Raw genomic sequence first — 12,464 nt, forward strand, 5'->3', positions numbered from 1 at the left:
TGGTACAATTCCAGGATGCAGTGTCATGGACATAATGAGAGGGTGACAAAGGAAGGTCAGAATTACACCAAATCCAATGGTCCCACTATGAAATTAAATACTGCCTAATTATTTTTTTATTAAAATAGGATAGGTAGCACACTTCTCATCTATTTCTTAAGCACCTCCCCTTTTAGAGTTCATTAGGCGATATCGTGTGACACCACAGGAAATCACATCCATACATTGTTTCAAAAGGAATTAATTCAATTGAAATTGCATGATTATTATTTTTTGCAAAACCCAATTTGCAAGAGACTGATAAATGCAAATTATGCAAAATCCAACCAACCCATAACTGCTTTTTACTAGGTGCTATCAACTTAGTTGCCTTAGTGTTCATGGAAACTAGAGCATAGGATCTGTCTTAATATCAGTGCTTTTTTTTTCCTAAAAAAAATAATGTTTAGGGGTACTCTCATTTTCCTACTCATATTGAAATACTGCGCCTCAATGAGACCAAACTTAGATTCACAAAATGTTTAGGGGTATGCTACCCCTGTGTACCCCCAGAAAAAAGCACTGCTTAATATCATCTGTAAGAAAGCATATCAACTGTTTGTCAGCATAGTCATATTTCAAAGGAGAAATTATATGAACTTCTGTTCAGACTAGGTAAAGGTAAAGATCCCTGGATGGTTAAGTCTAATCAAAGGTGACTATGGGGTTGTAGCGTTCATCTCGCTTTCAGGCCGAGGGAGCCAGCGTTTGTCCACAGACAGCTTTCTGGGTCATGTGGCCAGCATGACTAAACCGCTTCTGGCACAACGGAACACCGTGATGGAAACCAGAGTGCATGGAAACACCGTTTACTTTCCCGCCGCAGCGGTACCTATTTATGTACTTGCACTGGTATGCTTTAGAACTGCTAGGTTGGCAGGAGCTGGGACAGAGCAACAGGAGCTCAGCCCTTCACAGGGATTGGAACTGCTGACCTTCTGATCGGCAAACCCAAGAGGCTCTGTAGTTTAGACCACAGCGCTACTTGTGTCCTCCCTTGTTCCGACTACAGGCATTATAGAACTATAATGACAAATGTTGCCCTATTACTGCATCTAATGTATGTACAGTCGTACCTTGGTTTTCAAACAAAATGTGTTCCGGAAATCCGTTCAACTTCTGAAACATTCAGAAACCAAGGTGCGGCTTCTAATTGGCTGCAGGAGCGTCCTGCAGCCAATCGGAAGCCACACTGGACGTTCGGCTGCCGAGGCAACGTCCACAAACCAGAACGCCTACTTCCGGGTTTGCAGCGTTCGAGTTCCAAGTTGTTTGTGAACTAAGTTGTTTGGAAACCAAGATACGACTGTATTGGGTGTACAGCCTGCCAGTGGCTAATCCGTTCTCCTCCTCTTCTTTGCAGACTCCCAGCCGTACTCGGATGAAGAAGGCTGCTCAGAAGTTTTCCTTCCAACCGACAGTGACTACGACTCTAGCGATGCTTTGAGCCCGAGGGAGCTGGATTTGGTCTATTCGTCCTCACAGGACATATCCCACCAGGCCGTGAGCTGTCTGAGCGGCAGCGCGCCGGACGTTCTCCAGATCCACGACATCAAGCCTTGCTTGACTCCGAAACAGAACTTGAGAGGGGGCGATACCTTGGAGGCCGACGTCGATCAGTCTAAGGAGCATCTACAAAGCCTGTCATTGGGAGGAGGGCTTTCCCCGAAATGTATGGAAAAGTCAGCCAGCTTGAGACAGCCCTTGAGTTTCTTGGGCAAGAAGAAGCACGGAAAGCATCAACACTCCAGCTACTTCAGCCGGCACCATCGCTGGCTGCGCGTTCACAGCGAGAGCCAGTCCATCTCCCTCTCCGAAGGTCTGTATACTCCACATCTCACACGAGCTATGGAGTTCTCGCAAGAGCCTACCTGTGGCGGCGAGCAGATAAGCATCTCCATCGACTGTCCACGCAGCACGTTCTTACCTCATGCTACGAGCCTCCCAGAAGAAGGGAAAGGCAAATACCAGGAACTGAGGCCGAGCATCCGCAGGATATATGTGGAGTCGTACGGCACCGGTGAGGATGGTAAATCCTGGGCGCTAGGCAGCCGGCCGGTGGAACATGATGATTTGCACATTTCCACAGGCCAGCGAATGGTTCCAGAAGATCAGACCGGTTCCAACACGGCTGAGGTATACAGCAGCGATCTTTAAGGCTGTGCAGTGGCTCTGTTCCCCTTCAATACTGCCTTCAGGATGTGATCACAATTATTGCAAAGGGAGGAAGAGAGAGGTCTCTCTTCAAAGCAACCTTTGCATTCTCGTCTTTGCCAGATGCAGTTCAGAGTTACCATGCATTTCTGAGGTGCAGCATGAAAAATGGGTTTGTCTCTTGGAAACATGCATGCCTGTGCAACCATCTTGAAAACAGGGAGGCTGACCCCAGATGGTTAAGGGTTTTTCTGTGTTTTTAATAGGGCAGGGAGAAAGGTTATCCAATGAGCTTTCTTTTCCCCATGTGCAAAAGGGGCTTTCAGGGAAATGAAAAACATTCATGTCCCAAGATAATGGGCTTTTGATTATACTCAGAGAAGAGTCGCTTAAATTAACGGGCCTAAGTTGGCCAGATCCATTAATTTCAATGGGTCTGCTTTGAGTAGGGTTAATGTTGGATATAGCCCCATCTGCTGCCTGAGGAGGAATAGCAGCAATGTGAGCCAAACGCACATTATTATTGTTGTTGTTGTTGTTGTTGTTGTTGTTAACATTTATATACTGCCCTATACCCACAGGTCTCCATTTGCTCCTCCATTTGCCCCACCGCTTTCCAACAAGAAAACCCAGTATTTTGCACCAAATTGGAACAAATGGCAATCGGGTTTTCTGCGGATTGCCGTTTGTTCCTATTTATTACTAAAGAGTGGGTTTTCCGGGGGGAAAGCAGCAGGGCAAAGGCAAAACCACTCAGACACATGCACAGAAAGTGTGGGAGAATCAGAAAACTCCTCAGGCCCGTGCTTTCCAGACATAGGAGAAATAGACAGGTGGATGAGCATGGTGTGTAATGTGCGAGGCCAGTCGATTTATTTTGGTACCTGAAACTGAAAAATCCAGAGCCTTTCCCCCTCCCTGGCATAACAATAAATTAAATGGCTAGCTCTTCCGTGACACCCAAAATCAGCTGCCTAAGACAGTCACTTCACTTGGCTTCATGGTAGTGTTCATCCTGCAAGGAAAAAAAAGGGGAGTGAGAGCTCTCTCATTTTGCCTTCTTTCCTACTCCTAGTGTTCCCAGCCCCAATCAGCTGCTGATTGGCTGCCATTTTTTGTTTCAAGGTTACTCCTCTTTCCCAGCCAAAGTGTTGCGCCATCACGTAGCAAATCAGATATGGGCTGTGTGATGTCACAGAGCATCATTCAGCAGGAGGGCAACTCAGGCGGCGCTGATAGCATTTGATGGTGTCGGTGACCTCATTGTGTGGCCCAATATGATTGGCTACAGGACGTTGTCATTGGTGTTAGGACAGAAAAGGCTGGCTTGAAGAATGAATCGGTGCCAGCGGTGCAGCCGATTGGTGCTACGAAGTGGCACACTAAGGGAAGGGGGATAAAGAGGGTACCCATTTTGAGCTGGGGGGGGGGAGAAATGTTCTCTCTTCAGTGTGCCCCCATAGGGTGGGTGGGAGGAATCACACACAAAGATCTTCCCAAACGTTCATTGGGAAAGACAGTGCTTTGGGGAGAGGGTAATAAAACTGTCACACAAAGCATTCTTGTTTCAACTAAGCCCTAACTTTTGATATTTGCATGTCTGAGAGCAGCTGTAGAGGGAGAGGAATTCCTTTGGGTCATAGCTACTCTACGGTGTTCAGCTAGCTGTTGCTGCAGATGATTTTCTTCACCTTACAAGTCTACCATTCCCAAAGGTCTTTGTGGGGAACCAGGACAGTTAAAAGCGATACAGAATCGAAAGAGGTTTGCAATCTACATATTGCTTCTGCGCTGGGATAGAATTGGCAATTCTGTTTGTAGGATGCCTGCGAGCTTCTCCTTTGCATCTCAAAAGGGGTTTGTTAGGCAATGGGGTTTGATGGCTTATTACCATAAAACATGCAGGATAAGAGACATGATTTTTCTCACCAACCATGGACCAATCCCGAAGACTGAAGTGTTGTATTCTCTATGGCGTTGGAGCAAAAGGCATTTTGAAAACCATGATTCTTAACCTCCATAGTTTGCCATCATTTATTATAGTAGAAACTGCAGAGACCAAACTTTAAAATATAAGTGTACCTCAAAACTCATGCCCAAGTTCGTACAAGATTCTAGCTGCTGTGTGGCCCCACACAAAAACTCCGTGGGCACAGTGACCTCGGTCCAATATTTTTGCTCTACACCCCTGAAAATCTGAGCTTTAACTCATTATTACATAGGACATTTTGGATCATGAAGCAATCTATGAAGTGAAATGAAGGGTGAAATTAATCTCAGTTGAGTCTCTGTACTAAGCTGAAAATAGAGGGAAACTATCTAATAATTACAATTCAGAATTACAAACTAATCTTCCCTGGTAAAAACAAGCCAAAAACCTGGATCTTTTAGCCAAATTAACACCACCTCCATTTCCAAACAACTTGTGTGTTTTCCCCCCCTGCCCTCCCCATTTTGCTGATGTTCTAGTTACTGTACAAACAAAAGATGACATTTTCATTTTATTCTGTTTCATTTTAATACAGTGGCCTCGTCTGGACGACACATTTAAAGCTGTATCGTACCACTTTAAACAGTCATTGCTTCCTCCAAAGAATCCTGAGAACTGTGGTTTGTTAAGGGGGTGCTGTGAGAAGGAGACGCCAGAGAGCCTGGGTATTGTAGGCAGGGAACTCCGGGAACTGTAGTTTCAGGGGGGTTGGGGGTCCCAACTCTCAGCACCCTTTACAAACTACAGCTCCCGGGATATTTGCAGGGAAAACACGACTGTTGAAAGTGATATGGTTCCGCTTTAAATGCAGGTGGCCCTGCGTCTTGTATAAACTTCTTTAAAGACCAGGCTTCACCTAGGGCTGATGTTCAGCACTTTTTGAGAGAGTGGAAGCTATTGTTATAGAAACATTGCTGCGCATAGGATGCCAGGTCATACAGGTCTTGGAGGTTTCTGAGCTATCACAAACTTCGACCCCTTGTTAACCAGAGATTATGGTATGGTGAATGAATGCAGCACTTCTGATGCTGTTGGACTGCAGTTCCCATTATCCATTCCCACTGGCCATACTGACTGCAGCTGATGGGAGCTGGAGTCTGAAGGGCCACCGTTTCTCCTTCGTACAAACGGTACTGTTGGTTTTATCACCAAATTATGTGCGAGGACCAGATGATCAGGGTAGGGAGGACATAACCTCCAACATTTCTCCAGTGAAAATAGGGACATCCCATTCCAGAATGACCATTTTACTATTTATACCCCACACATCTTACTGGGTTGCCCTAGCCACTCTGGGCAGCTTCCAACATATATAAAAACATAATGAAACATTAAACATTTTTTTAAAAAACTTCCCTATACAGGGCTGCCTTCAGATGGCTCGGGGGTCAAATAACTCCATACACTCCAACATTTCATCAGTGAAAATAGGGACATCCTAAGGAAAAGCAGGACATCCCAGGGATCAAATCAGAAACTGGGACAGCTTCTCTAAATCAGGGACGTCCCTGGAGATTAGGGACACTTGGAGGGTCTGGGAGAGAGGGGTGTCCGTTTTCTAGTGCAATGGTGGATGCTAAGTCTGAAAAAAAACCCTACTGCCTGAAACCATCCCCTGTGCCGCCCCGTCCCGAATTTTGATGTTGAGTATTCCCTACCTTGCTGTATGCACACATATTTGCTGAAAATTCAAAGTGTTCAATTACTTGATATGTGCATTTTATATCAAATGGCATTTGACTTTAATTCTTTGGATTTGAGCGTTGATACTGGGCAATACATGATAGCTGGGAAGCAACAGCATTTCACGTTTGATAGTATTTTGGCAGTTTACAGGATTTCTTACTTAAAGCTTACTAAGCTCAGAACAGTCAGGACATGCCAACATTATATTTAAAGATGCAATACTATGCACACTTATTGGAGAGCAAATCCCATTAAACTCCGCAGAACTTACTTCTGGGTCGACATGCACAGGAGTGCACTGCATAGCTGTCAGAGCCTAAGATTAAAATTTCAAAGTAGAAACAGTCAGAATTCAGAAGGCAAAATTACATTTCAACAAACTTCAGGTGTTTACTTGTTTCAGCGCTAGGGGTTGCTAATTGTCCTCTTGCACCTTGCAATTTAATGACATAGGCACGCTCCCTGAAGTTATGGATACATACAAGGAAGTTCAAGAAAGATATGGTCCTGACAAGCTGTTCTGCAATTGCGACTAAAAGCTGATAAATCAACATGCTTCAGTTTAAGTGAAATGAATAACACTGCAATGAAAGCCATTAAGCTGGGTTGAATCACGTAAACGTGGGCTTAATCCTATCAGGGCCCTCACGTATCTCCAGATCACAAGAGCTCCCAAATTAATTCTCGGCCTAAAATTCGGTTTTCATGTATAACTAGCTAGATTTGCACCCATCATTCATTGCTGTCAGGCTGGCCCACTTACTGAAATCCCGGCTCAAACACTGTCCAGTTAAAAACACCCCTCTCTGTTTGCCTTCTGAATTAACTACTACACATTCATTAATGATTGGGTCATTTTGCATGCATGCATGCGTAGATACAGCAAAGGCACCCCACACAGAAAGCTATAAATTACTACTTCATTGCTGAAGTGTAAATATTTTTAAATGGAGCCAATGAAAGATTCGAAGTGGTGGGGAGGAGGGGGAGGGGGAGAGGGGCTTCGTGTATATAGGGAATGGAATGTTTTATCCTGAAGGTTTACGCTTGGGGTATTTAAAGAGAAATGTTTTGGAAAGAAATGGTGCATCTATCTGTTGCATGTATTACACACACACACACACACACACAAAATGTACAAAGTTGCTGGTCAACTCTTTTTAAACACATGGCTTGTGACTGTTATGTAATATATATATACACATACATACATACATACATACATGTATGTATTTATTTATTTATATCTCCAGTGCCGCCTTACCAACAACAAGGCTGTAGTGTGTTTGAAAAAGATGCTGTGCAGCTTCGAGGCTTCTAAGGTTCTGAATTCAGAGTTTCTGCAAAGTGTCAAACTTTGCCATCAGCAAAATATATTTTTAGAACAGGCCCCTGTGTGTCTCTATGTGTGGTTGCAGAGGCAAGTTCCTCCATGGTGGGGTTCCTTCTCGTTTCAGTCATTGTGCTCTTTTACTTCGTACGGCAGGAAAAGGGGATGCCTCATCTTCTGATGTTGTGGTGTCACAACGGCAGATTTTCCCTGTGCCGGTAGAGTAGCGAGAAGCTCAGTTGTTGGCTTCTGCTCACGATGCTCTCTTCAAAACAACAAGAAGGCTGGGTACCCTCATGGTGTGCCAAGACCCACACCATGACAATATGGTCTGGATTCCTTACTCTTGTTCCGGGCAGGAGTTGAGCACAATGGCTGACAAACTAAGGTTCAGAAGAACAAGGAGACAGTTAATCCACCATGAAAGAGATCACTAATTCTGCTGAAAGGTAGAACCACGCTGTGGGAGACAGACAGTGCTATTTTTCTAGAAAAATAGGTGCTGGAACTCACCATAAATGCCTCCCTTGTTCTCTTATAGTGGCAATGACCACTCCCCACATTAAACAGGGGACACCCTTTGCGTGGACGCGTGCAGCCCCTGGACCCGGTGCGACTCCATCAGCACAGGCTTGGCTTCACCTTCCCCCAGGTGGGATACCTGGAGGTCTCTGCCTACCTCAGTCAGTTGTCCAATCCCGCCTGGGGGGAGCGTTGCTAAGAAGACCAGGCCAGGTAGGGGAGGGACTACCTGCCCACACAATAGAGGGAGGATCTTACCTGGGAATCCTCACTTGGCTCCAGAGCTTCTCCCACCCTACCCACCCTCAGTTAAGTCTTATTTTGCAGGTTAACCTTTTCCTCACATGTATGCGGGCGCTGCTACGTCAAGGTTGCTGTTGAAGGGCCGGAAAAGAATTCCCCTGCATTGGCAGGTTTTGCCTTTCCCGTAGCAAAACGTCACAACTTTGGCGGTATCAGGCCTTGGGCGGAATCCTTTAGTTTATCTTCCTGAATGGGGGGGGGGGCGTGCAGCGGTGACCCACGCCCCCTTCCTCTTTGCAGCGGCGATACCAGGGTTCCCCATTAAAGGGGTTTCTGAGGGGAGACTTTGACCGTACGCCAAGAGGTCATCATTGCTCTCCCCTGCGACGGCGGCGCAATGGGGGCGGCTATCTCTGCTTGAACATATGTTCTCCAGAGCCAGCCCATCCCCCACACACACTGGATAGCCCTGATGTTCCCTAGATCCCTGGCTGGGGACTGGGGAGTGATAACGCCCAATGCCTGAGCCAAGGTCTACCCACATCTGAAATATAATAAAGTTGTGGCCAATTTAATCCCATAGCACGTTGTCTTGAGTCATTATTTCACATGGGGGGGGCACCCAGGCTTTGGGGGACTCCGCCTGTCCATGCAATGACACCCACCTGAAAGGTGCTGGAACTGAGTTCCGGCGAGTTCCGGCTGGAACTAAAGCTCCAGAGACAGGCATCCTAAGAAGATGCAAGGCCTGCGTCTTTCGTTCTGCCTTCTCCTGGTTGCATGAAAACAAATACTGCAGTATTCTGTGAGCCCTACTACTACCACCAGAACCGGCCTGCCTATGAGGCAGACTGAGGCAGCCACCTCAGGCTGAGGAACCCCACAGCTAGCTACCCCATGGCACTCCCACAACCACCCCTCCCTGCCACCAGAGAAGCAAGGAGAAGCTGTGATGGCCACTTCTGGTGAGATCTTGCTGGAAGCCACCACTGTGCAACCCTAGTAAGTGAAGCTTTCTATAGCAGGGGGGGTGTCACCTTCCTGTTTCACCTCAGGTGGCAAAACAGGACTGGCTGTCTCTGCACCCACCACTCCCAGCTCAGTTTTTCAGGGTCCCTCAACTGGTCAGTGGAGTGCAAGGAGCATGGACGTGAGGAGTCAAGAGTGACACAAGTCTTCTCCACCCAATACTTCTCTAGGAAGCAGGGAGAGAACTCTCTGATTTCTTCCTCTTTTTTTGTCCCACTTCAATTTCAGCAACTGGTGACATCCTGACCCATTTCCTCCCCACCCCCTTACAGGTGTTGACTCTGACTAAAGGTTTTGGCCCTCTGTCCAGGATACGGAAATTATATTCTATTACCATGTTATCTCTATGTCAAATTTGTGATCTAGATGGCTGGCAGCATCATAGCTGTCAACTTCCCCCCTTTTTTAAGGGAAATTCCCTTATTCCGAATAGGATTCCTCACAAGAAAAGGGAAAAGTTGACAGCTACGGGCAGCATGTTTTATGAAACACAACACTCTCTTGGCAGAACGATGGGGCTCCTGGCTTCCCCCTCAGAGAAAACACTATCTAAAGTGAAATGCGTGAGACAGATTCAGTGCTAGAGTCGTCTTGACTACAAAATCAGTCCCATTGGTTGCTTGAGATGACAATATTCATAGGGTTACCACTGAACCAGCAAGGGATTCCATAGATGTACCCAGAATCCTTTGCAGTTCCCCAGAGGATGCTGGTTCAGTTGCTCAGGATGCAAAGCATATTGGGCTGACCCGATTTAATGCCGCCCGGCCTTGTTTGTATATAGCAAGTTGCCTGTTTTATTTTTTTCTTGTCCTTGTTCCTATTCTTATTGTAACTTGTTGCTATCCATGCAACTGAGTGTAAGTTTAAAAGTCTCAACTTTGGTACATTAAAATGCACAATTTTGTGTGCTTAAAAACTCTGTACATACACAGGTGCACAATAGATACTGTGTTAAGTGTCCTCTGGGGATTTTGCATCCCGAACAATATTTTCCTGTATACATTGCTAAAAACAAAACAGAAAATGTTTAAAAATGCTGTTGTTATCTCTTGTGCCTCTTGACTTGTGCTTTGGAAAGAGGCTGGCTCTTAAGGCTAAATATGAAATGAATCTAATTTTCGACAACATGTATTTTTGATACCTTCAAATGTATGAAATGCTATTTTAAAGTGAAAAAAATTGATCAGCCTAAGAAATGTTAAATCTATTTGAGTGAATTGTATTCATAGCCATAAAAGTTGTTAGTTTTTTTGTTTTTAAATTGAATTTTATTTTCTGTCTAATAAGATATCTTGAGGCAGGAGCCTTTTGAAGTTTTTAAGACATCAAATGCTGTTTTAATTCTTGTTTGAAATGCATTTTCAGTTTATTTTTCTTTCCACTGTTTAAGGAAATATACAAGGATGGATTCAGTTCTCAGATCATTTAGCTTTTGCAAATCCTCTTTCATTTTCATAGGATTTGCTCTGATGTTTATCGAATTGAGCTGCACGTTACCATATATACAAATGCACCATCCAGCGATTAATATGGGTGGGTGTGAGTTGTTGATTGGCCCTCTTTGCAAACAACCTAGTGTTTGACTTGATCTGTTTGACTTATATCCGCATGTGCAACAAGAAGCTGTATAAAAAGGTAAAGGGACCCCTAACCATTAGGTCCAGTCGCGGTACCTATTTATCTACTTGCACTTTGAGGTGCTTTCAAATTGCTAGGTTGGCAGGAGCAGGGACCGAACAATGGGAGCTCACCTCGTCATGGGGATTCGAACCGCCGACCTTCTGATCGGCAAGTCCTAAGCTCTGTGGTTTAACCCACAGCGCCACCCGCGTCCCTAGAAACTGTATAGCCACTGCTTAATTCTCCTCTTCCACTACATAGGAGCCAACTCCTAGGGGTTGATGTCCGTACAGGCCCCCCAATAAAATATTTGAGGGGCCGGGCCCCCAGTAAGCATTGTCATTCAAATTGTGTCCATGTGCCACGTCTTGTGATTGATTATGCAGTGGGGGGCTTATCTGCCTCCACCCAAAAAAATGCTATTCAAGTTGGCACCCCTGACCTGGTGCTGACCTTTAAATCCCTAAATGGCCTCAGCCCAGTATACCTGAAGGAGCATCTCGACCCCCATCGTTCAGCCCGGACACTGAGGTCCAGCTCCAAGGGCCTTCTGGCAGTTCCCTCACTGCGAGAAGTGAGGCTGCAGGGAACCAGGCAGAGGGCCTTCTCGGTGGTGGCACCCACCCTGTGGAATGCCCTCCCATCAGATGTCAAGGAAATAAACAACTATCTGACTTTTAGAAGACATCTGAAGGCAACCCTGTTTTTAATATTTGATGTTCTATTGCCTTATATTATTATTATTATTATTATTATTATTATTGTTGTTGTTGTTGTTGTTATTATTCTGTTGGGAGCCACCCAGAGTGGCTGAGGAAACCCAGCCAGATGGATGGGATATAAATAAATTATTATTATTATTATTATTATTATTATTATTATTAGTTGTTGTTGTTGTACCCAGCAATACAATAGATGGCATATTTTTCCCTTAGGCACTGGCCCCCTCTGAAGAACAAACTTAAACTATTTGTGGGACACCTGTTAATTGCAAAATTTATTACTACTACTACTACTGCTACCACTGAGCTGTGGTTCCCACCCACATACCCTCCAACATTTCTCGAGTGCAAATAGGAATGTCCTATTCAATAATAATAATAATAATAATAATAATAATAATAATAATAGTGCCCCACTCATCTGACTGAGTTGCCCCAGCCACTCTGGGCGGCTTCCAACAGTCCACCTGAAAATGCTATGGAATGAAATGAAATTGGCCATCACAGGAATATCTTCATTGGGTTCCAAACTGGGGGTTTGTGCATCAGTATATATGGTAACAAACATTCCATACTGAAGTCGCCTTACAATATGAAGTCTCCCAGGCAGAACCCAAGTGCCCAGGCGCCACCAAACCACCATTAAGGGCACTGAAGCACATTGGGCGGCTTTGATGTGCGAGAACAGATTTCACAACAACAACAAAAAGGGCAGCCAAAAGAATTCTAACAATATTGTGTGCCCTTCCTTGAGCTTTTAATTTCCAAAGATGACAGCTTTGTTGCATGTAGCAAAAACAGGGGGGGGGGAACCATTTATCGTAGCACAAAGGTGATTTAACAACCCCCTCCCCCCCCCAAGAAAAACCAGGCCACTAAAACTAAAACAAAAAAAAACCACCTTTTTTGTGCATGTGTTTTTATTGGCTTTGGTGCATTTATGCATGGACCATGATAGATTGGGGGGCCTGGTTGGGTTGTATATCCTTACCACTGCTTATGATTTCTTCTTTGCATAAGAAGTCATTGAGGTGAGCATTTACAACTGCCACAAAACTCTTTTCTGAATTGTCATGTCTTGCTGTGAAGGAAGGACTGTTCCGTTTTCCAACTGCCTCTGTGTCGT

The 12,464-nt window shown here is 45.0% G+C and overlaps 1 protein-coding gene across 4 annotated transcripts in view; it reads left to right on the top strand.

Moving 5' to 3' along the window:
* The window catches only part of ANKFN1 (ankyrin repeat and fibronectin type III domain containing 1), a 217,990-nt gene extending 211,166 nt beyond the window's left edge, over positions 1-6,824 (top strand). For all 4 annotated transcript variants that reach the window (XM_080994439.1, XM_080994438.1, XM_080994441.1 and 1 more), the window contains one exon: positions 1,403-6,824. In XM_080994439.1, coding sequence (XP_080850565.1) covers positions 1,403-2,196 — 794 coding nt within the window. In that variant the 3' untranslated portion in view covers positions 2,197-6,824. The remainder of the gene's footprint in view (positions 1-1,402) is intronic.
* Positions 6,825-12,464: the final 5,640 nt, after the last annotated feature.

The sequence above is a fragment of the Podarcis pityusensis genome, assembly GCF_964106645.2.
Source record: "Podarcis pityusensis genome assembly, chromosome: 2".
NCBI lineage: Eukaryota > Metazoa > Chordata > Lepidosauria > Squamata > Lacertidae > Podarcis > Podarcis pityusensis.